General features: G+C 40.0%; 1 protein-coding gene across 15 annotated transcripts in view; it reads right to left on the bottom strand.

Annotated features, from left to right (window-relative positions):
- Positions 1-26,116, bottom strand: part of PCDH15 (protocadherin related 15) — a 1,260,230-nt gene that overhangs the window by 289,566 nt on the left and 944,548 nt on the right. For all 15 annotated transcript variants that reach the window (XR_015241496.1, XM_086679475.1, XM_086679485.1 and 12 more), the window contains 2 exons: positions 23,496-23,689; positions 10,322-10,454 (listed from right to left, as the gene is read on the bottom strand). Coding sequence is in view for 14 of the 15 variants with exons in the window: in XM_086679475.1 (XP_086535601.1) it covers positions 10,322-10,454; positions 23,496-23,689 (327 nt within the window). In the remaining variant the exon portion in view is untranslated. The remainder of the gene's footprint in view (positions 1-10,321; positions 10,455-23,495; positions 23,690-26,116) is intronic.

Genomic DNA, 26,116 nt, shown 5'->3' with positions numbered 1-26,116 from the left:
CTCTGCATTGCGTCTGCACCACAAATCCTGATCTGCGTCCCTCTGCACAGTGGGCCACAGCACTTCCGTTTCATGCTCGGTGATGTCAGAAAACACCATTTTACCTCATTAAACTTATTTTTAGGCCCGTAATTATTTTTTTAAAAATTTTTTTTTTTTTTTCAACGTTTATTTATTTTTGGGACAGAGAGAGACAGAGCATGAACGGGGGAGGGGCAGAGAGAGAGGGAGACACAGAATCGGAAACAGGCTCCAGGCTCTGAGCCATCAGCCCAGAGCCCGATGCGGGGCTCGAACTCACGGACCGTGAGATCGTGACCTGGCTGAAGTCGGACGCTTAACCGACTGCGCCACCCAGGCGCCCCGAAGCCCGTAATTATTTTTAAGAGCATTTGAGAATGTGGCTTTATCTCTCCTACCACCTCAAGTTTCCTAAATGGGCTGTCTTCTTTGAAAGAGAAAGAAAATAATTTTCACCCATTTCCTATACATCCTACTACTTGTGAGAGCGTAAGTCTGAGCAGAAGTAAAGTCTAGCTCCACTTAAATATACACTTCAATGTGACAGTGCGTGTGTATGTACATAAGAGATATGCAAGGTATGAGGTAACATGGATAGCTTACGACTCTTCTGGGGCAACAGCTCACATTTTTTTTTGGATCATTTTTTATTTCCTTCTTGAGGAAGAAGGTCATGAAAAAAAATAATTTAGGAGCTAGGTGTTTTAAATGCCTCAGACCTAGATTTCTCCTTTCCCCACCCTCGTGACACTTGTCTGGCTTTATGCCTGTGAGCATATTGCTGTCTATGGAAGATTTACAGAGGCCAAATAACTGTTTGGGAAGAGGAACACACATATATGAATAAAGAACACAGTTAAAAATGTGTTTTCTCATTTTTGACAAATGTATATGCTTGTAGATGAAAAATCATTTCACATAATGTACATCCCACACTGTCAAGGGGATTGAACTTTTTTTTTCCCTTGGAAACTTAGACATATCAGAACATCTGCTTTAAAGGAGAAAAGTGAGCACTACAAATAAGATATCATTTCTGCCAAAAGGAGATGCTTGGCATTGTGAGACATCTCTCTACTCTAACATGTATCTGTCTATTCATCCATCTATCTATCTATTCTTAACACAAAATATAAATTATACTTTGGAAGCAGATGGCCAGTATCCGTGTTCAATGTGTTTCCACTTCTCTGCAGGCACCCACAGTGAGATTACTCATTTCAGATACCACTAATGATGAAAGAGCCATCTGAAATCTAGCGGAAGGAAAGACGAGAAAATGTATCTCCCCCTACTTGAAATGAAAATAAAGAACACAAATGAGACTTTCATTTCTCACACTTATCAAACTCAGAGAAACCTACTGAATAGACGTCATACATTATGAAACTGAAGGAAAACCAGCCGTCTTCTCATATAATCTGCGGCGTTAATCTTTGCAGTAACACATTCAAGAAACGGATTGCAGAAAGAATAGCTTCTTTGATGACAGAAGAGCAAGTGACATATCCAAAGTGATCCCCATAATATAAATGACATCACAGATTCTGCGGCACGGAGTTTATGATTCACACACGCTGTACCGGCACCAGCAGCGAAACATCCATGAATCATAAACTGTTATCATCTTCAGGGGAAAAAAACTATCCCATTATACATAAATATTCATCAGAAAAGAAGGAGAGGAAAGAACCCCCAAACCTTCTCGAACATTTGAAAGATGTCAGAGAAACGAATTAGCACCTCCGACAGGACCTGTTAGTGCAGAGGGCATGCTATACAATGGCCCGCATTTCTTTCAAACTGTTCTGGAAATGGATCAATTCTGTATCAAATCAAGACGGTAGGCATTTTTCTTCAGGACTAAAATTAATAATTCCTTGAGGCACACACTTTAAATTCTACAACTTTTTGGAACTATTAAAAAGGAGAATGGATGACGATGAAAAGGAGCTGCGTGTAGCAGGCTGACCCAGACCTCCTTACACTCATTCCCTAGGCAGTTTCCTTAGAAAAATGTATGTTTTTCCGCAGGTAACCAGACGTGCCAAGTCTGACTTCTTGGGCTGCTTCTCACTGCTTCCTGTTTCCTCCTGTGATTTGCGTCTGAGCTGTCGCCTGTCCCATTGCAGCTTCTGGCAAGAGAAGCCAGGAAAAGGAAAGGGGGCTCAAACCGCAGGAGCCAGTCAGCTCAAGATGCAAGTTTAAAGCAGAGGCTACCTGAAGTTTTCCCAGTATCGGTCGTCATTCCCTGTGCAATAGTTTTCTTCAGTCTTGTAACGAGGAAAGAAGCAACCACAAGAAAATAAAATCAACTCTGATCAAGCAGCTCTCAAAAAGAAAAGAAGCATTAGCTTTGTGGGCAGATCTACACTGCTATCGAAGTGACTGCAAGATCCAGCAAAGCAGAGGACACGGAGTGAACTTCAGGCCCCAGGAAAGGCAGAGAGGAGCACAGTTAGTGCACTGACTCGCGGGCCGTGTGGCTGGACTTGGAAGCCCCATTCCACAGCAGGGCTCTACTGGACTTCGGAAAAGCTACTGCACTTAGTTAAATATATAAAAGCCAGGGAAGCTTCCAAATGCTGAGCGTGGTTCCTCAGCATTTTTTTAATTTTTAATTTTTTAATTAAAAATATTTTCTTAATGTTTATTTTTGAGAGAGAGAGAGAGAGAGAGAGAGAGCGAGAGCACAAGCAGGGAAGGGGCAGAGAAAGAGAGAGGGAAACACAGAATCCGAAGCAGTCTCCAGACTCCGAGCCTTCAGCACAGACCCTGATGTGGGGCTCGAACCCACAAACTGTGAGATCATGCCCTAAGCTGAAGTCGGACGCTCAACCGACTGAGCCACCTAGGAACCCCGATGATATTTTTATTAATACTGATCTCTTAACCACCTATCTCTTGGGCTTCCAAAGTGTCACTTTGTTCTCTAACTTGAAAGTGATCATGTAAGAACCAGTAAAGTCATAAAAGCAGGTGAATTCATTCTTGGCAATGTATCCATTGTCCCGTGTTCCTTGACAGTCCACTATTCCTACTCATTCTTCCAAATGCCTGGCACCTTCTTGCACACTTTAAAACCCCATATCATAGCATGAGTTAACAGAAAAGCAAGAATGGTAATGAATAGGAAAAAAAAAATAACTACCATGAGATAAGCACTTTCTTTTTTTATTTCTGGCATTGAGCTAAGCCATTTATATGCTATCTCACTTAACCTCAACTTCCCTAATCCAAAGACAATAATCTCTCTCGTTTGCCAAGCTTTTATAATTATGCTTTCTATTATGCACCAATGGATAAGTTAATCTCCATTATTTTATTTAACTAATATATATTGACCTAAGTATTTATATACACACAAGTTATCCTGACAACTGATGTTGCTTCTATTTCTAGCTAACTAATGTGAGACCCATCTCAGATATTCTGATGCAGATTAAATAATTAAATTCAATACACTTATTCAACTTTATAGCCCTAGATCTTAGGTCTATAAAGATACGTATTATCTTATCTTTACAGATAAGGAGATTATGCCTTATCTCTTTTAGCAGTGCCTTTAAACTTTATTTAAGTATAATGGTGGGCACCATTGTATGTTGGAGGGTTGTTCTTTGTTTTTTGTTGTTGTTGTTTATATTATATAAACAAACCTTTGAAAACCTAAGACCCATTCTCAGTTTACCGGCCATACAAACAGGTCCCTTTGCCCACAGGCTGTAGTTTCTTAACCTATGCCCTACTATACCCATTCTTCATGTGTTAAAAAAAAAAAAAAAATCAACACTGCAAATTATTGTTTCCACTACCACTCATTTTCAGAAATAAGTCCACATGTCAATAAAATAGAGGTGTGCCAGCAAAAATAGACAGCATGGGCAAAGCCAAGGGACATTTGCCAGCACTCACTTTCCCCCGGCCCCAATTCTTCATTTCTCAAGGAATGTATCATGTGCAAGGAGCGGTATACTTTTTTTTTTTTCCATTCCCATTTATGTGTTTCTTAACATTTGCAAAATGTGCTTGAACTTTCCTTTGGGATGACCTCATCAGCAATAAGTGAATGGATCATTTGATTCAAAACTTGTTTATAACTAAGATTTGTTCTTTGCAGTCAGGCACGAACTTACAGCTGATGACTAGATATTTTGACTATTTGTAGAAGTGCGAAAGAAACTAAGTGCCCCATCGTGAATGACCCATGTTAGAAACAGAGTCAGAGCCCTGAGAATAATGCTCATTTTCACTTGGCTCAATACGCAATGCAGGCAAGTGTAGGTATTCGGAAGTGAGGCAGGGCCAGAGCCAAACACTACAAATCTGCACCTCCACGCACTCTCTGAAATTTTTCCTTCCTGGGTGTTTCCGCTTTAAGTACAAGAGTTCATCTTTGCATTATCTTATGCCTCCTTTGTATAAGGAATCTCCTGGAGAGTAGGCAAATGGCTTCAATTCTTGCAGGCTGCTATGGAGCTGCTGTGTTATCGCTTCCACCTCTCTCCTGTACAGTGAGCTTCTTCCACTGTGTCTCAGCTGAAAAGTCTACAACTGTCACTTAGTAAAACTCTCTCTTACTAATATGACACCTTCTTTTTATTTTAAAACCAATTTCGTTTCTAGGGATGTGGGTGTGTGTGTGTGTGTGTGTGGGTGTGTGTGTGTGATTTTCTCACTCATATCCATCGTGCTCCCTTCTAATGCTGGTATAGAGAGGACACGGAGGGGAAAACACATTTCTTAAAGGGACTGTGCTGAGGTCACCTGAGAATTAGCGCGGGAGAGACTGGCACCGGGAGACTCCCTCTGACAGGGCTCGATCCCAAGTGGCGTCCTCAGGATTGGTGGTGCCTTGTGACGTCTGCTGAATCTTGTGCCTAATGCTCAGTCGGTGGCCTCTTGTTGTACATCCGGGTGCATGCATGTCTCTCTTCTCTACAAGCTGTGGTTCCCTTCATTTTTGTCTACACTCACCAGCCTCAACTCTGAGGTCTACGGTAACGGGCAGGATCCATCTTACCAACAGCATGGGCAAAGTCTTCAGGGGAGCAGTCCAGGCCTTCCTGCCAACTGCCCAGTCCACCATGACATCTCTTTCCAATATCTTCTCCCTTGTGTAGTTGCACGGACTCAAGTCCCAGCAGCCATTCCGTTAAAGAACTGGATGCCAATCTCCCCTACTTCCTCTTGGATTCTCTCCTCTCAATCTTGGGCTCGGGGAGACACTGGACAAATCAAACACTGGAGCACCAAAAACATCCATTCTCACCTATTTCTATGGTAAAGGTCTCCAAAACCATACAGGATCTCTCTTACTTGGCATCTTGGAGAGGACTCTACTAAGAACAAGGAATTCTTTGAGGTAGGATCTGGGAATTTTGCTAATTTTTTACATAACTGTGCTGTACCCAGGTTAGAATCTTATTCTATCTATAATCTCTATGTCAGAGTGGAAATTGTTAACATTTCCCTTAACTGCTTCTTTGTGAGGCCACGTAATAAATCGTTACCTTCCCCTCCACCTTTCAAATATTTTGCCCTCATAAACAATATAAAATTAACCTTTGGAAATCACAAAACTAACGTAATATAAAAAAAAAAAAACACTCCCCCCAAAATAGGGAAAAATGAAATTTAATAGTTTTTCTATAGCCTAAACTAAAATAATATCCTATATTATTTTAGTAGATATAGTAGTAGACAGGGTCCTCATTTAGGAGCCAAAGGGGAGAAGATAAAAACAAACCCCCAAAACTACTCTGGTTTCCAAACCCTGCTATTTCTGAGTTTCCACTTCCTCATTTGCCAGATCATAAAGACAAAATCTGCCTATGCACTAGGCCAGGGTAACAACCGAATGCAATGATGCATTATACTTAAAGCTGAGGACACAGAACTGTTTTTCAGCAGGTTAAAGTAGTTGACTTTCAACAATGTATCCCAATGCATACATGGAAAATTAGAAATAAAATCAAATAAATAACTGAGAAATATTATAATAGAGGCAAAAATTTGAAAGATGAGAACTTGGTAAACACTCTGCTTTATCTAATTCTACCAAACCAAGTGATTTTTTGTTTAATTGATGTCTTTGTTATTAGAAACAATGGACGTGATGCAGGATTTGGTGTTCTGACAACTAACTTTGAACCTTCGATCTGTAAGAATGGACTATGTGACATATGAACTAGTCAGCTATGTCCAAAAAGCATGTTTATCAAAAAGCTGTGTGTAAAGGAAATATGTATTTTCCCTTGGTCTAGAAGTGGAACAGGCAGGGTTCTGCAGTCAGGGGTGGGGGAAGGTGTTTAACAGGTGGAGGAGACTTTTGAATGTGGAGCAGTGGTTACCAGCCACGCTAGAAAGTGGCCTCAGCGAGGAAGCAGTACCTTGCCTCCCAGCGCGTGAGAAGGAGAAAGAACAGAAAACGGAGGGTTTGCAGATACTTCAAGTATAAGGAAGCAATACAGGCACAGGGGCAGTATGGGTAAACATGTGTGTTTACCCAGACTGTGTAGGTTTTGTCCTTTGTGTGCAACTTCTAAGCACGATGAGCATGGAAAAAAATTCATCTTTTTTATTTTTGTGACTCAGTTTCCCCACTTATAAAATGACAATGATAATAGCTCCAATTGCTTTGGGCTTTTTTAAGAATCAAATGGGGAAACAAATGTGTGTTAACATTGTTATTTTATTTATATGAAAGTTAATCAATTTATACATTTTAATGTTCAAAGTAAATATTTTGAAAGTATTGGCAGTCCCTTTCTTAGGGGAGGTAAGACATCTCAGCTCCACTGACCTCAATGTTTGCCATGCAACCCTTGAGGCCATCTGCTACGTGAAGACTATACTTTCTTGACCTCTTAACTCAGGAGGAACTGTGTGAATTGCTTTGGCCAATGGGGATAATAAATATGGTAGTTATCATGTGCAGCACGTGTAGGTAACAACAAAGAACTGGGTTTTATTTTGTTGTTGTTTCCCCAGCAAACACTGACCTCAAGAGATCTATTGTTCTAGACAGAGGCCACTTCATCAGCTGGGTTGTGGAGCAAAGACTGAATACAGCACAGTCTATGTCAACTTCATATGGCACTGAACATGAAGGCTGGCAACAGAATCCTAGTTATCCTAACTGATCCCAGCCTGATACTTACAAGTGGAGTGTGCACCCAGAAAACAGATAGCATGGCTCCAAGAGATGGGAAGCTGGTGAGAAAACTGTTACTGGGGGCTATCAGGATGGGAAACCATGGTCGGCAGAGATAACGCATTTAGCAAAATGGTTGCCTGCGACAACCTGGAAGGCAAGTGATGAACCAGACCTCATAGCTCTCAACACCAGAGTAGCCAGGTGGTTCGCTCATGCCTCCCATTGGGGGATGATGCATCCCTGGGGTGAGGGGCCCAGGAGTAGCCTGTGCCTGAGTGTGATGGATGAGCCGCAGGCTGAAGGGTCAGGCGTCACTGCTGGGAGAAGCATTAGGATCCAAATTGTGGTTTATTGTGTCTGTCTTTTCACTCTGTCAGAAGAATACCACTGCCCTAGATAGAGGCAGCCCCTTCATTGCAAAGTGGGGAGAAAATGGTGGAGAATGGAGCAGGAATGGACCCGTGGTGGATGCACAGTGGGAGTGAGAAATAACCCTTCTTAGTAGCAAATTGTTGAAATTTTGAGTCTGAGAGTGTGTGGAATATAACCTAGCTATCCGTGAAGACCGGTAAGTGAAGAACTTCAGTCATACCTCATTAAGTGCCGCATACGTGTTACCTATGAGTATTGTTATATGAGCATAAGGGTGATGGTGATGGTGTGAGCGGATGTCAACATCTCAGAGGGACAAAGATGCAGAAGGCTGACGAAGTTACTTCATCCTGATTTAAGCTCCTCATCCAGTGGTGTGCTGGGAAGGATTAACAACCAGCCGTGGATGCAGTGAGAGGTACTGATTTGCGGCACCCGTAATTTCTGTGGCATAAATGCACCCACCATGGCTGATTTCAGGCTAGTGACGGACGTGACAGAACAGAGTGGGGACAACTGTGCACGGGGGGCTCCCATGGTCCCATGATCCCAGTGCACAATCTAGGAATTCCAACAGGATTCACTGGCAAGTCAGGGCGATGTACAATCATGCTTTGGTGAAAGATCTGACCAACTCTGGGAGAAAAAAAATGCCAGCTAACGCTGACCATCCTCGGCATAGGAATTTGGGAAAGCAGAGTTCTGGGTCGCTCTCTCCACTGAACACCCTCGATGCGGCAACCAGTCAGGACAGCCTTCATAACCCAAGGAAAATCACAGCCTCCCCAGCAGCTTTTAGACAGATAAAAGGAAAATACTTAAAAGGGGAAGGGGAAGGGGAGAAACAAGGATTGTTTCCTCAGAAGAAACCACTTTGATCTCAGCCAGAACAGATTATTCAGAAGCCAGGCTGCTGTTACCTTCAAAAATATATTTCTCCACAAATCTGTCTTTCTAAATTGAGCAGTGAGTCAGCGGCAGTGGGCAGTGCCACGTGGGAAAAAGATGGGGACGGAGCCGGAGGTACCTCTGGTGCGTTGTTATTAGAAGTCTCTGGAAGAGTAATTTGGCGGAAGCTTTTCAGCTTTTATGTCCCCAGTTTAAATTCAATCTCAGTTGATCATGAGCGAAAGTGAATGGCTGGTGGCTTATGAAAAATGCCATGATGAGGACACCCGCGTTCCTTCCCCCAGCGACAGCCACTGCAATTGGCACCCTTTTTTTTTTTGCTCCTACCAGAAGCAGAAAGGGTGAATAGAAATGTCATTTCAAGCATTTCCGCAGCTTTTGCAGTAGAGAAATTTGAGATATAAAAAAGACCAACTCCTTTTCATTTTTAACTCACAGGTAGAGCTATTCTCCTATAATACTGTTCCCGGACCTTTCTGGGATTTGTTTGAAATGAGACCTAGACCATCTCATAAGTAAGATTATGTTACCTCATAGGAAGTTAAATCATACAAAGGCACATTCTGAAGGATTATTTAAATGTAAAACATGTAAAATTTCTTAGCCTGAATCTGACAAATCTAGGATTTATTTATTTTTTCTTCTTGTTTACACAAATAAATGTCCATCTGTCCATCTGTCTGTATCTATCTAGAAAAGATTTTCATCATTCCATTAAATGCACTTGTCTTCCTATTTAGTTTTCCTATTTTTTTCATGTTCATGATTTAACTGGCTGTTTTCTCCCTCCTAAAGAGACTATGTGGTTCCCTTCTTTCTTTTATTCCCTTAAAATACTCCAAATGTCCTTGTTGCTAATATGTCTACCGTCACATAATTTTATTCCCCACATGTTTTAATAGTGAATGAACGACAAAAGCAAATTCTCTCTAGTTACCTGGGGAAAAGTGACAAAATAAATACTGGAGATACCACCTCATTTGGAGGTACAGATAGATGCTGGGATTTCCCTCCAGCATCCCGGTAACTCTCTCCTAACTGTCAAGGCCAGCTTCCTGAACTCTCTGGTCAGCCATGTCAGCCATTCCCATGTTACCCCAGGAGAAGGTACGTTCCCTGTGCTGCAGACATCCACAGGTGAAGTGAGGTGTCACGCTAGGATTTGTGCAGCAAGTGGCCGTTAGCAACACCACAGGTGGCCCGAATTGCAGCTGTAGGTTAAGTTGAAGAGGCAGCCTTTCCTGGCCAAATGTGCTTCAGTCAGGAATGTATAAATAGTGAAAAGCAAGCAGTAATCCTGCAAGTAACTCACACGCCCAGGAATCTGGAGCTGCAAATGGGAATATGAGCTAAACCTCCTCCCTTCATCTAAATGAACAAATGAGGCCCAGAAATCACAAGATTTGCCCCTGGCCACGGAGCGAAGTTGTCTGCCTTGGAATTAGAGTGCCTACCGTCTGCCAGTGAACCCAAAGCTATTTTCTCCATACAGCACTGCAGCAAAAATAAATCCTGCTGGGGTACAGGACTCCGAGACAGAAAATAATAGTCGGCTGCAGACTCTTTGCGTGCAAAGTACAAAATGTTCAAGTGCATGTTTTCAATCCCTTCATTCTTTCTTGTAACGATTGCCGCTAATCCGTGCCAGCTCATGTTAGTCCTTCAGCGGTGGCAATCAATAGAATAGATTAGCTGAGGAAACCCTCCGTCCATATGACCCCTACGTTCTTTTCCAGATGGAATTTTCCTTCACTAGAGTGTCGGCGGCAGCCATGTGAATTTCCCTCCGCGCCCAAATATGGACCTACTAGCCTTCAAGATTGTCCCCATAGAACTTGACGCATCTACGAAGAAGCATACCTGGAGATTTAATAAAACAGCACCAATCCTCATGGCTTCACTGATTTCAAGGCTGTACATCAACTGTGGGAAGCGGGGAGGGCTCTGATTATTTGGAGGAAGCACTTCAATGTACACGGTGCAGATGGAGTGCCTGCAGAGAACGAGAACACAGCGAGATGGGTACAAGTCTACATCACCTTGAACAACAGACTGCATTCAGTGTTCCGTTTTTGGGCTTACAGGAGAGGACGCTTTGAATTTCTAGAGAAAATGACAAAATAATTCAGAATGGAAGGATGGAAAAATCAAAGCTACCACCACCACATCATGTTTCTGTGAAATTATCTTGGAAAAAAGAAATGCCCTGGGGTACCGATTTTTCCTACGTAGATTAACAGTGTGAATTAAAAAGGAATAGCTGTACGAATAAAGCTAATAAATTCACAGGAGCCTCGACTCCTGACTTTACTTTTTAATGTCTTTCTAATAGCAAAAAGCATTCTATAAATATCTGGTAAAATGAGCTGTCCTTGGGGCTCTCTTCCTATTAAACCAGCAGAGGGAGTATTGATTAAAACAATACACAAAACAAAATATGGGCTGTGTTTTATTAGTTTTCTTGCTGACATCAGTGGCTTCATGCAAATGCACGGCAAGAATCAGGCTCATAAAGTAATCGTTCTGCAAAACAGCTGCAGACAAAACTAAAGGTGGTTTTAGGTCTTCTTTGAAGACTACTTTCTGAATGGCTAGAAATTAGGTTTAATTGAAGCCTAACATTGATAGGAATTTTTACTGCAGGACAAGAGGATATTCTACTACTGTAAAGACAAAAATATTAGTGCTGCCATAATCAACTTTTTTGACATGTCCAAACTCGGCAATTTCTTTGTGCAACAAAAGCCAAAGGAGCAAGATATTCCAAGTTTATACCGAAGCGACACTGGCTAAAATTATGTTAGTGAGAGAGTCAGTGGTCCATCTGGAAGAATATGTCACCACTGACGTCTGACCACGAAGTTAGCCTTCTGCCATGAGGAACATACAGCCACTACCTACACTGTGCGCTTTAAACTTATTTTAACAAAATCACCACTTTTTACTAAAAACACATTTGTTGTCATTGCTATATGGGCACTAGAATTTTCTTAAAGCAGTCCAAAGTTCATTATATTAGTTGTTTCAATTAGAACACATCGTCACCAAAACGGTTTTCAGAGATTATTGTACCTATTTTTAGTCTATTTTTAGACTATTTTTAGTCTACCTATTTTTAGACTATTTTTAGTTTACCTTTTTTAAAAAAAAATTTTTTTTAACGTTTATTTTTGAGACAGAGAGAGACAGAGTATGAACGGGGGAGGGTCAGAGAGAGAGAGGTAGAGACAGAATCTGAAACAGGCTCCAGGTTCTGAGCTGTCAGCACAGAGCACGATGCGGGGCTCGAACTCACGGACCGAGAGATCATGAACTGAGCCAAAGTCGGACGCTTAACCGACTGAGCCATTCAGGTGCCCCAGTCTACCTTTTGAAAAGCTTTGCAGAGAACTGTAGATCATAGGCATTGAAAACTTATTTCAGCTAATCATCTTATAATATGCCTATGTCCAAATTGCTTCTGAACATGCTCTCCACAGATGAGATACCTACAGAATATTAAACACCTCTAAAAAGCTGCAGTGAATTAAAAAAAAATCACACTTAACATTTATCAAAATATTGTTCTGAAATAATCTCATTTTAAGTTAAAATCTCTTTTATAATTAGTATTTTTAAAATTTATAATCAGAGTATCTGTATTCATTCTTGCCTCTGGGTTTATCGCTTTATTGTTAAAAATTTGTCAATAAAATTAATCAAATTCTAATTGATTTTCTTTTCAAAAACATATATATTTACAACTGGACTTCAAGACTAAGATGTTTACAGTAGGTTAAAATGGTTAATGAAACGTTACTTATATATTTATAGGTATTAATCTCATGGCTAGATTGAAAAGAAAACATGGTAGGAAGAAAAATACCCAGAAGTTACCAAATTTAACGTGCACAGCAGAGCCCCGCTTCCCATACTGTAGGAACAAAGGAACCACCATTTTGAAGCAGACCTAGTACCTCCAGGTGGTGAACTGGCTCCCACAGAGGCCGCGAGACACAGACTCTGCCTGATGCTCCCCTCGCCATCCTGGCTTCTCTTAGTGTCTGTTATTCATCAAGTCATTTCAACATTTTATAAATCTGTTCGTTGAGGTGCCTCAAAATCGGTTGAGGGATTGACTGTTGATTTTAGCTCAGGTCACGATCTCTGGCTAATAGCGCAAAGCCTGCTTGGGATTTTCTCTCTCCCTCTCTCTCTGTCCCCCAACCCCCCTGGCTCTCTCTCAAAATAAATAAATAAACTGAAAAAAAAATCTGTTCCTTTTTCTGGCCAGCACATTGTCTACGCATAAGAAGTCTTATAACATACGCCCAGTACCATATTGGCAATAATGCTGGCTGAGTGACGTTGAGCACGGGATTTATAACACACATTCCTGAGTCAGAATTTGGAAGCTACTGCTGTGGGATGTTAGGCAAATTACATCTGTTTTACCACTTTCATCTAAAAAATGAGAATGATGATAACATCTAAGGTTAGCATAAGAGGTAAACAAGGTTATATATTTGTGTCTGTGCATGTGTATGTATGTTGTGTGTATATATGTATATGTATGCATATATGAAAGCATATTTATCCATTATTACTGATAACTGTTCAAAATAAGGAGTCTTTTTCTATGGAATGCAGTAAATAAATTTGCATATACCTTATTGAATTCTCTTTGAATATTTCAGATATTTTATGTTTTTTTTTTTTTTTTAAGTTTGTTTGAGAGAGAGAATGAGACAGAGCAGGGCAAGTGGAGAGAGAGAGAGACAGAGACAGAGACAGAGACACAGACAGAGACAGAGAGAGAATATAAATCCCAAGCAGGCTCACGCTGTCAGTGCAGAGTCTGATGCGGGGCTCAATCTCATGAACTGGGAGATCATGACTTGAGCCAAAATCAAGAGTTGGATGCCTAACCGACTGAGCCACCCAGGTGCCCTAATATATCAGACATTTTAATTGCATCTTTTTCACCTTTTTAGGCAAAATACCTATGGGCATGATACCAGGGTTGCCTCCCAAAAGTGGGTTATGATGGTGTCAGGGTTTGGACTTACTAGATTAGAATCTTCTGATTTTGAAGAGTCTACATTTTCTATGGATATACAATATTCCCACACACACACTTGATTTTGAAGACCACTGCCCCAGAAGCTCTTGTAGCCTGAGGGCTCCTCTATAAACTGACCTGAGGCTCACCTCAGTAACGCTGGAGGTAAGAGAGTCCCTCACTGATCAACACTTTTTTTGACCTAGAACACACTTGTACTCCAAATTCAAAGTTTTCTTTCAAGAAGTTAGGCCTTTCCAGCTTTTGACATTTTTTGCAGCTTCAGCTTACTGGTCTGGAATACTTTATGAAGTCTCCCAGAATGTGAGGCTCTTTCCACTGAAGAAAGTATGATTTACACTAAGCTGATTATACTTGGTGTGTTTTCTTACTCTTCCCCCTTGACTGCCTTCCCATTGCGGGGCTAAAGTGTTTATATCCACAGTACCGCACTAAGGACCTCTACACCCAATGAGGCTGGTGTGTCTGCTACAGAGAAGACAACTTTGAAATGCAAAACAAACAAACACAAAGCGCTGTACCCCAAGGCAGAGCAACCATGGAGCACAGCTTGATTCAACACAAGCTTCTCCTTCCTCCAGCCTTACTCCTTAGGTTCCTCTGTTCCTTTCCACAATAAATCAAATGCTGAAATTGCTAATTACATATGTTTCGGCCCCCTACCCCTGCACTTGGTTCTTGGAATTATTCGAGAAAGATCATGTTTCAAAGTCTAGCGTTTTTCATCTTAAACTTCCTGGCACTTCCTACAACCCGTGTAAACAAGCAGCAGCCTTCCTGAGGGTTACTGCCTTCTACTGTGCTGTCTCCTTTTTATCCCTGATGTCAGCATTGTGTCGGAGTTAGCTTTCCTAACACGAAACACCAACAGTGCTCCCAATAAGATGATATCACTAACGTTGCAATAAATAGTAGTTATTCAACAGCATCAGTTGAGCATACAATAAAACAGGATAGTCACTAGATAAATAATAACATTTTATGTGAACATTTTATATTAACGTTTTATAGCTAGTCTTAAATGCATAATATCAAACAGTTATATAATACAAATTTCACTTTCGTAATACAACCAGTATGATGAAGATGAATCCCTATTCCTAAAAAAATGAAAATCATAGAGCTTTCTCTTTCTCATTTGGTAATGAAGGTCAAAGTAGAACACAGGAGCTGATGTATTTTCGCAGATGATCTTAACGATTTTAAAAGACCCTAGTAGCCATCTAATTTAACTCTTCTCGTTTTACAAAAGAGGATTAGAAAATCAGAAAGATTAAGGGACTGAATCAAGGTTAAAAAGTTAATTAGGAACCACACATAAACTAAAAGGCAAGGCTTCTAAATTCCAAATCTGTTTGCCCTTTGCCCCCACATCCTACAAGAACAAATTTGGGCAGTAAATTGGAGATAGTTTACTTATCTGATGTGGGTGTTTCTGTCTGTGAGTATAAGACATTCTTGGTTGAAGAAATTTGTAATGAAGGATGTTATCTTACAAGAAATCATAGATTGTTTCAAATCTTGGGCTTAGGATATGATATCACAATTAATTTTAACTATACCATGGATGAAACTTAGAATTTTTTTGGTAAGACCAAAATAGAATATGAATGAAGAAGAGGTTGGGAAGATAGATTTAAGGGGCTTTAACTTTTCAGAAATATTTAAAAAGGGGGAAAAGTCAGTTTGTTTTGATGGGGCACTAGTACTCAGTCGTAATGAGATGATGTTGCTGGAGTGTGGACTGTACAATCTGTATTGTAATTTTCTAATGAATGTGTCACCATCTGCTACAGGGTGTTTGTAACTCTACATTTCCACCTTGCTTCTAACATGAAGGTGTGTATATTGCTTTCCCTAGGAGACTTAAAACAGAAATTGCCTTCCTTTTTCCTCTGTCTCCCACCAACATTGTGCTGGAGAAGCTGTATTTACAGATCAATGTGTGCAGGTTCCGTTTTACTAGTTTGGAAGGCGCATATGGGAATCTATAGGAGCGAAGTTTTCAGATTTAAAACCAACAGCGGAAGTCAGAGACACTTCTCAGGGGAAGTTACGGAGACAGAGTTTGAAGACACAAGATGTACTTGGTTTAAAGACCACAGAACATTCCAGACAGGGGAAAATGCATATTCACTGGGCAATAAAATAGAAGAGTGTAAGTTTTGCGCTAGTAAAAAGAAGGGCATAAATAGGGAAATGGTAGGCAGTAAGACCTGAGAGGTAGAGAGAGCCCAGATCATGCAGGGACTCCTGTGCTATACTGATTTGATTTAAAGTTCATCTTGACAACAGTGGGCATTGGCTGATAGACTGTAAGCGGGTTAGTGACATGCTCACACGGGCCAAGTAACACATGTTCCCACACATGCCATTCTTCATCATGTCTCTGTGTCTTTGCTTTTATTGTGCCCTCTATTTGGATATCGCATTACCCTTCCTGTCAAAGTTAAGCACATGTAACTACCCACTACTGTATGTCCACACTTACTGCCTCCGTATGCATACTCTGAGGGCAGACACCTCGTCTTACATGTCTTGCCTTCCCAAGAGGCTAAAAACTGTGAGAACTCAGTAAATTTTTGTTAACACGAATATTCCCATCATCTTTTATTAATGCTAAATATATTAAGCTATTTAAAAAATGAAATTAGCAATTGAAAAAAAATGATTTTATTAACCTTGTGTTATTTAGGGATAGCCTTGGATTCCATGGGGAAAAAAAAAAAAATTGGGAATCAAAAAAGTATTCCCTGCCATGAGCCGATCACTTTTTCATAATTGTATTACAAGGTATTTGGGGATAGGACTGTCCTTTATTCTCTGTCTTTATAAATACCTAATAGTAATACTTTATTCATGTTAAGACTAAATAAATATTAATTTAATTTAATTCAATAAGTATAAGACCTACATACACCAATAAACTAAATACTATCTCAGAATGTGGTTACTTTTTAAATCCATTGGTTTTTATCTGTCCTTTTATGCTTATGAAAGACTACAAGAAAACAGAACAGAAATTATAGACTACTGCTTCTTATACTCAGAATTTTTAGCAAGTTCACTGAACTAGAATAATAAATACATGAGTAGTTAATTCAATGGGCCTTATTTTGTTATTTAAATTTACAAATTAAGATTGCCAATCCAAGAAAAGAATAAAATGGAAAATCGCCATTGTTTTTTTGTGTTGTTATTTAAATAGGTTTAATACCACTGTTGCTGGTGGGTCCATTTGTGAAATATATCCCCATCCATACATTCATGGTGATAATTTTCAAATAGCAACTTCCTTTCAAAGGAAACTCTGAAAGCAAAACCTCACAACTCTTCAGTTCATCCCTTCAAGTCAATTTGAAGGATTAATTTTCCTGCAGAAAATAGCAAATGTCAGTATCCTACAGGGAACATGACATTATCCCAGCAGGTAGAAAGGATGTATACAGATTTTATTCTCTGTAGGTTCCACTTGATCTTTGACCAAACATTGTAAGGTGATCTTTCAATGCCCAAACCATTGTCTCTAAGGAAAACAATGAGGCCAGGTCAACTATATGCTTAGTGTCGCTGAAAAGATCTGTGAATTCAGATTCTGAGGATGGCATTTTGGTTCCTGAAGTGGAATACAATTTTACTCAAGTGAAATCCTCTTATTGCAGACAAGAGCTTATCGAAGCAAATCAGTGACAGGACTCGCCAATGGGAGCTGAGTAAGAAGTGGGTTATAAAGTCTCACTCATTAAATTATAAGGTCATTATAAAGTCATCACTCATAATGTAGAAGCATATATAGATTTGACCAGATCTATATAGTACAGGGCTATCCTCAAGGAAAATAAAAAGTCATAAAATGAATTGATGACTATTAAGGGATTTTAATAAAAGCGTAAATGATAAAAACAAAAAGTACCTTTATTCTTAAAGTTAGCATTGACAGTAAGCAATTTTACTTTAGTTTAGTTTAGTTTTGTTTTTTTCCTCTGGGATAATCACCATAAATGGTCATGGATATGGAACAGAGTGGAAGAGAAAGTCTTAGAATCCAATAGTCCCAGTTCAGGTGAAGGTTCTACAATTTGTTTTGGGGTGGGTGGGAGTGTGGCCAAGGGACCATTTAGCCAAGCCTATTATCCTCCTTCGGCCTCAGATTTCTGGTCTGCAAAAATAAATCAAGTAGTACAAAAGTCACAGTGTTGATGTTAAGATAAGAGCTTTTGTACTGAGAGTAGTTTGCATGATATCTATTGTATGCTACTTAAATAGCATCAATCACCCTAAATCCTCTTTAGAATAACCCAGTATGTATGAATACAGCTTTTCTTTCTTTCTTTCTTTCTTTCTTTCTTTCTTTCTTTCTTTCTTTCTTTCTTTCTTTTTCTTTCTTTCTTTTTCTTTCTTTCTTTCTTTCTTTCTTTCTTTCTTTCTTTCTTTCTCTTTCCCTTTCTTTCTTTCTTCTCTTTCTTTCTCTTTCTTTCTTTTCCTTTCTTTCTCTCTTTCTTTCTTTCTCTCTTTCTTTCTCTCTTTCTTTCTTTCTTTTTTTCTTTCTGAGAAAGACAGACAGAAAGACAGAGAGACAGAGAGAGAATGAGAGCAGGGGAGGGGCAGAGAGAGAGACAGACATAGAATCTGAAGCAGGCTCCAGGCTCTGAGCTGTCAGCACAGAGCCTGCCACGGGGCTCCAACTCACGAACTGCGAGATCATGACTTGAGCCGCAGTCGGACGCCCAACCAAGTGAGCCAACCAAGCACCCCAATAAAGCTATTCTTTAAATTCACTCAAACTTGTTCTCTTACTTCAGGTTCTGTAACTACTCAATATACCAAAAGTATTCTATGTGTTTCTTCTCAAGGAACAGCCCTTAACTATTTTCTCACATTCAGACGTATACATCTATTTCCTTTTGGGTTATATGCACTATGGCCAAATCCATCTAAATGTGCCCCAAACTGAGCTCATCTCCTTCACCCAAACCATGCACGCCAACTTGATACCACTACCCTGTCACCTTAGACAAAATCCTAGGAGATTTTTAAACATTTTTATGATGATTCCATCTGTCCATTTTTCCAAACATTCCCAGTTCAAGCCATTAGCAAAATATTGCCTCTGGATTGGGACAGTGGTGGAGTTCTCTGTCATTTCTCTGCTTCCAGTTTTGTTCTTCTCAAATCCATCTCCCACAGGGACACCAGAGGGATTTTCCGAGAAACCCAACTTGTCTCACTCGACTTCTAATTTAAAGTCCTTCCGCAAGTACCCTCCACAGACTGGATAATAAGTCCAAGCTTCTTAAAAGAAAACAACAAATTAGATTTTCCATGAAATGACCCTTAACTCTCCTGTCCCTTCTGGAACCACAGTTTATGCACTGGCAACACTGACTAGACTGGTAATTACCCATAATTACCAAGCTATTTCAGACCTTTCAGGCTGTGCAAATAATGTGACATACTTTTTTCACCTGGTCAACCTTTACTCAATCTCTGAAACTCGTCTGCTTGGGAGACCTTCTAAGTACTCCCTCATTATAACGAGTGCCCTCCTCAATGCCCTAGAAACCAGAGAAACTGGGTCAAGCGCAGATTTACCATGCTGAACTGAATTTAATTATTTCTAGTTCTACTTTTCACCCTTTACTGAATTTTTTTTTTTTCCTGCAAAGGACAGTATCATGTTTATTTTTGCATTTCCAAGACACAATAGATGGCATTTGTGTAACAAATAGTTGGCTGGACTGAACAGAAAGTCATAATTTAAAATGCTTTTTAAAATTTTTAAAAACCTATTAGCGACAAAATTAGATAGAATTGGTGTATACTATGAAAGAAGGCAGAATAATTTCAAATCTGTCTCCTTGTCTTGGGGGCTCTTTAAATTATTTGAGTTTTGTATTACACATTCTCATTTCCTCATGCCATTGTTAAAAAAAAAACAGAAACATGTTTAAGAACTTAGGAAAACAACAACAACAACAAATATATATATATATATATATATTCCAGGAATTGTTTTGGCTTCTGCAGACACAAGAGACAACCAAATGAGAGCAATTCTTGTCCTTGTGAACTAAAATTGCAGTGGAGAGGAGGCTGGGCACACAAGAGACGTCATATCCTAAACGAAGGCACACAATAGCTTGTCCCATGGTGACAAGTGCAGTAGATACAAAGGGCGCGGAAGCATGGAGAGGCTGTTGCAGTTGTAAATAGTTTGTTGGAAAAGATTCGGAAAGAAGGGGTAGGGGTCAGAAGGAGATGATCTGTGGACAAATGGGAGGAAGAGCCATCCGGGCTGAGAGAGGAAAGTCCAGGCTGAAGGTCTGAAGGCAGCTGCCGGCCTCAGGGACAAGGGGAGATGGCATGAGGGCTGGAGTAGACTAAGAGAAGCCGGGGGAGCAGGACATGACATTATTATGAAGAGGTGACCCTACGTAGTGTACTGTGGCTGGGGGCAGCTGGAAACTGCTGGGCTCCACTGGCCTTTATAGATTTTGTCATTGTCTTTGAGTCAGATGTGAGACCCCAGGAGAGCCTGAAAGTGTGCTTCCCGTGTTGCTAGGATCACTCCGGCCCCCGCACAGAGGAGGGACTCAAGGCGCACTGCAGAAGTTTAGAAGAGGTTTGGACCCCTGGGGCCACACTGGGGCACAACAGCGGGCCTGGACCGGGATGCCGATAAGGAGAGCAGGGAATTGTCGGTTTCTGAAACTGTTTCTAGGGTACAGCTCACATCGTACTTGGGGTCTGAGAGAAAGAAGGCACTGAGGATGGCTCCGGGGTGTTTGAACACAGCAGCTGCAAGCCTGGCCATGAGACCCTGAGAAGTTTTGACGCAGGTACTGTGGCAGCGAATGTTACACAGCTGCGAATGAAATTCCTGTGGAGGATCCCTGCACGTCTGTACATGATGGTGGGAGATGAAGTTAGAGAGAAGAGGAACTGATGTCAAGGGGCCTGTCATCTACAGGTGACTGGAGCAAGGAGGGGGAGTAGAGATATGAGACTCAACAGGAGGACAAGAGGGAGAGGAGGAACAGGGCACAGACATCGGTGAGGAGCAGGGAGCGCCCTACCGCATCTCCACCGTGACAGGCAAGAGACATGCCCAGTGGGTGTGGGGACATGGGGGGTGCTCTGGGGAGGGGTGGCCAAAGCGGAATGACTCCCTGTTACTGGTCGTGTTACGGTCCTCTTGGCAAACTGCCTGGCCTTGACACAGTTTCGGGGCGTGGCTCTTTGAAAACTTCCTCTATTTCCTCTATGAGGTGGATCTCTTTGATTTCTTCCTCTTTGGGATGCATAATGATAAACCGTATCTTCTGGAAACATGACCCATTTCATTCATGTTTTCAAATTTTGCGTATATTAAAGGAAAGTTGTCTCTTACAATTCCTTTCGTTTCCTGTTGCTGTATTATTTCCTTAGAAGCCATTATTGGACTTTCTCCCTTTTTTGACTAAGTGAGCTGGTGCTTTTTCCATGTAATTATGTTTTTAGTTTTTACTTCTTTTTCTCACAGAAGCAAATTGGATTTATTTGCTGGTTTTAGAGATGTTTAGCACTTATTTGCACTTGCCATCACACTTGTTATTTCTTCCTTGCATTTCTTGGTGGTTTTTGTTTGCTTCTTTTATGAGGTATCAGAACAACTACATCAAATCTTCATAAAAATTTCTCAAAAAAAGAAGCACAGACTCCTGTCACTAAATAAAATAAACATAATCCAGCAGTTTAATTCAAGATTAAAACATCAGTGGGATTCGTACCAAGAATGTAAAACAGACTTGTTCAGGAACTATATTAAGATCAATCATTATACGATTAGCTGAAGACAACAGTCATTACTGTCTTCATAGATGATGGATATGTATTTCTTATTTTAAAAAGCCAATAAAATGGGAATAAAAACTTTCTTGACATAATTAAAAATTTTTTTTTAAACATACACTAATATAATGGGGAACCTGGGAGATGTTCCCACGTGAGTTAAAAACAAGATAAGCATTTTTATTGAGACAATTAGCAAATGAAAGTAAAGGGGAAAAAATGGAAAGAAGGACACACAATTTTTACTGTTTATAAAATACATTCCTGGATAACACTAGAGAATTGACTGGAAAACTACAAAAATATAAGAGAATTAAATAAAAAAGTGGGTTAAAATTAATAAAATTCACATATATAACATCACTATATATTGTTACGTATAATAACAATAAAAGATACGGAAACAGACCAACAAAGAAAGGCACAGGATTCATATAAAGAAAATATTTAAAGGGGCGCCTGGGTGGCGCAGTCGGTTAAGTGTCCGACTTCAGCCAGGTCACGATCTCGCGGTCTGGGAGTTCGAGCCCCGCGTCGGGCTCTGGGCTGATGGCTCAGAGCCTGGAGCCTGTTTCCGATTCTGTGTCTCCCTCTCTCTCTGCCCCTCCCCCGTTCATGCTCTGTCTCTCTCTGTCCCAAAAATAAATAAACGTTGAAAAAAAAAATTAAAAAAAAAAAAGAAAATGGCAGAATAGTCTAAAACTATAATTGCTGATTGCCACCTCCTATGGTACCCTGGGATAAATTCCAAATGCAACAATGATTTAAACGTACAGCATGAATTTATAAAGTCATTAATAGAGGATAGCAAATAATTGTAACCTGGGGTTGGCATATCAATAGAGAGATGGACAACGATGATGAACACAGACTTTACAGAAAAAGTAACAGAATGGGCTTGTATGTAAGCATAGGAAACATACTCAAACTTACTCATGAGGACATGGATTAAAAAAATAGATGTTATTTTTATCTATCAGATTGGCAAAAATCCACGTTGGATATGACATATAGCTGGGGAGACTGCAGACTTATCCACTCTCAGACCTGACAGTTAGAACTGTAAATTGTCATGAGCCCCATGGAATACAATTTGGCATTATCACTAAAACTTACAATTGTATATCCCGTTTGGTAAATGAGAATTTACTGCACTAATGTATCAGCACACATTCAAGGTGACACAGGTTCCGTGTCATTTATTTCTTCATTGTCAGTGAAAGAGTAACTGGAATTGAAAATTCCATCTATAGTGGGTTTCTAACACAGTATTATATACGTATGGAAGAATATTATGTAGCTGTGAAAATAGTTTTGAAGAAATTATTCAGTATTCATATTGAAAGAACCCCAGAATATGTGGTGAGCAGGGAAATAACCCAGGAGGTATAGGAATGAATTACTATTCATCCATCTATATATATTTTTAAATGCTTACTGGAAATCTGGAAATGAACAAGGAATTAATAAAAAAGGTATCTCAGGTGGGGGACTAGATAAATGCATTATAATAGTCTTTTGCTTTTATTCTCTCACACCATCTATGTATCTATATATTTGTATATGTATATATGGAATACATATAGATATATTTTACAGGTAAATGATCAGTTATATAATAAACCTATAGATAGAATATATAGAGAACACATACTTGTATACGTGCATATATATGCATGCACAGAATTTGTATATATACAGATAGAATATATATGTGTATATATATGTCCACATGTATATATTTGAACAGTTACTCCGAGGTTGAGAGGTGGTTTCAAACCCCAGACATTTCATGTCCCTGCTATGTCTGTGACCTCGTACTGTCATCAACCTTGCCTTTCAGCAATAAATTTGCTACATGCTTCTGTTATTTCCCAGTCCCCACTTCCACCCAAGAGCAGACACCTGCCTCCCTCACATCTGTGAAATCACGGTTACTTATTTTGTGGCTGAATCTTGTCTTTATTGTCCTTTCCCCACAACATAACCACATAAGAACATGCAGTTCCTGAGAATCCTGTCCCTGTCATTTTCTGGTCTAATGTAGAGGTCTGTAGAGTAACCGAATGCTTGCTGTGCTTCCCTGATGTACCAGTGAGTAACCGGGCACTCGGAAGGCAAACTGCCTGCACTCTGAATTACCTTCTCTCTGCAGGAGGCGCGTTGTCTGCAGCCTGGACTGTGAGCGCATAGGTGCGCCCCACTGTCAGCGCCACCCCCTGAGCGATGGTGATGAGCCCCGTGGTGCGGTTGATGGTGAAGTCTCCCTGAGCCCCAACTAGGATTTCGTAGGTAATCTCCCCGTTGGACCCTTCATCTGCATCCACCGCGGTGAGCTGGAACGGGAAATCACAACATCAGTCGTCGGGGCTCAACTAACTTTCCACCACCATGTCATTCCACTCCCCCAACAAAAGGAGCTTGCTTTCAAAGGCAAAAGGTAGGAGAAGATAATTTCAAACAACATATCAGATGAAGGGTTAGTATCCAAAATCTATAAGGAACTTATCAAACTCAACATCCAAAATACAAAAAATCCAGTGAAGAAATGGGCAGAGTACGTGAACAGACACTTTTCCAAAGAAGACATCCAGATGGCTAACAGACACATGAAAAGATGCTCAACATCACTTATCATCAGGAAAATACAAATCAAAACCACAATGAGATACCACTTCACACGTGTTGGAATGGCTAAAATTAACAACTCCGGAAACAACAGAAGTTGGTGAGGATGTGGAGAAAGGGCAACCCTTTTGCACTGTTGGTGGGAATGCAAACTGGGGCAGGCACTCTGGAAAACAGTATGGAGGTCCCTCAAAAACTTAAAAATAGAACTACCCCATTACCCAGCAATTGTACTACTAGGTATTTAACCAAAGGATGCAAAAATGCTGATTTGAAGGGGCACATGTATCCCAAAGTTTATAGTACCACTATTAACAATAGCCAAACTGTGGAAAGAGTGCAAATGTCCACTGACTGAAGAATGGACAAAGAAGATGTGGTAATATATATATAATGGAGTATTACTCGGTGATCACAAAGAATGAAGTCTTGTCATTTGCAACAGTGTGGATGGACCTATGGATGAAGTATATTATTCCTGGTGAAATAAGTCAATCGAGAAAGACAAATATCATAGGATCTCATTCATACGTAGCATTTAAGAAACAAAACAGATGAACATATGGGAAGTAAGGGAAGAAACAGAAATGAGAGGGAAACAAACCACAAGAGACCCTTATTGATAGAGAAAAAACTATGGGTTGACAGAGGGACGTAGATGGCGAATGGGCTAGGTGGGGAATGGGTACTACGGACGGCACTTGTTAGGATGAGACCTGGATGTTGTAAGTAAGTGATGAATCACTGAATTATGCTGAAACCAATATTGCATTGCATGTTAACTAGCCAAAATTTAAATTTAAAAAAATGTTTATTGTAATAAAGCCCAAACAAAACAAAACCCCAAAGAAACAAAGAAAGTAACGTTAAAAATAAAAGTAGGTAAAGAAAGATCTCTTGGCACATTCACTCTTGTTGTCTTGAGCCAATGCTACAGTGCTTGGATTCCGAAGCGATCACGGCAAGAAGGATTTTTTTTTCTTATGAAAGTGATAAAAGTTTTGGATCTCGAAGAGTATCTTTATTTTAATTTACTAAAGGAAGTAAGAGGAAAGCTCTAACAGAAAATCTAATATCACTATGGGAAATTTAATTTTTTTCCTCTACCTTCCCTCCTGTTCTGGACACATAAACACATATTACTGCCCGGTGACACTGGAGAAAATGACGTGGGTGAAGTTGGCCTTCATTACTCCCTTTCTTCCCTTTGCTCTTGATTTTTACATCCATAAGACTTTCCTTCTGTCTCTCAGAAAGTCTCTTGTCCTTGTACCCTCTTTACATTTAGTTTAAGGAAAGGTCTTTAAATCTTATTTGCACCGATTTATGAAAGACTGCAAAAGGCCCAGGGTATTACTTTTGCAAAATCACAGAAATGCATCTGCGATTGTAGAAAATCTTATTAAAAATTAGACTGTCAAGCCCAAGAAAGATTTTTTTGAGAAAAGGGATTGAATTCAGAGGCCCTGAAATAACACCACACGAGCATTTGCAAGGCTAATTCACATGTGGTTATAGACATTTGTTAAAACTACTGCATACAAGTTAGTTTCGGGTTATTATGTGTAAAAACAGTTAATAATTTCATTTAATAAAGCAAAATTAAGGTAAGAATAATCTAATGTGCTAAATAAGCTTCTTTGACTTGCTGATAAATATAAATGTACCCGGTGGGGATGGGGAGCATGGAGAAAAAATAGATTCTACTGGGAAATCTTATGCATTTTACAAACATACACAGAATTTTTTGTCTTCATCATTCCAAAACTGATGGATGGAGATAAGAAAGCTGACCTCATATAGTTTACACATAAGGGGAAAACAACAAAAGTTTCTTGATGAAGTCACAATCTCATGGTTCATGAGATCAAGCCCCATGTCAGGCTCTGCACTGATAGCTTGGAGTCTACTTGGGATTTTCCGTCCCCATCTCTCTGCCCCTTCCTTATGCATGCTCACTATTCTGTCTCTCAAAATAAATAAATAAACTTAAAAAAAAGTAACTTTAAACTTAAAGAAAGGTTCCTGTTGAATAAAGAAAAAAATATATAATTGTAATAAATAAAACTACAGAGGGGTGCCTGGGTGGCTCAGTCGGCTAAATGTCCAACTTTGGCTCAGGTCATGATCTCACA

The sequence above is a fragment of the Puma concolor genome, chromosome D2 (assembly GCF_028749965.1).
Source record: "Puma concolor isolate L17-30 chromosome D2, mPumCon1.1.hap2, whole genome shotgun sequence".
In the NCBI taxonomy this organism is placed as follows: domain Eukaryota; kingdom Metazoa; phylum Chordata; class Mammalia; order Carnivora; family Felidae; genus Puma; species Puma concolor.
Note: the sequence above shows the minus strand (reverse complement) of the source record. Positions and strands in the feature narration are given on the sequence as shown.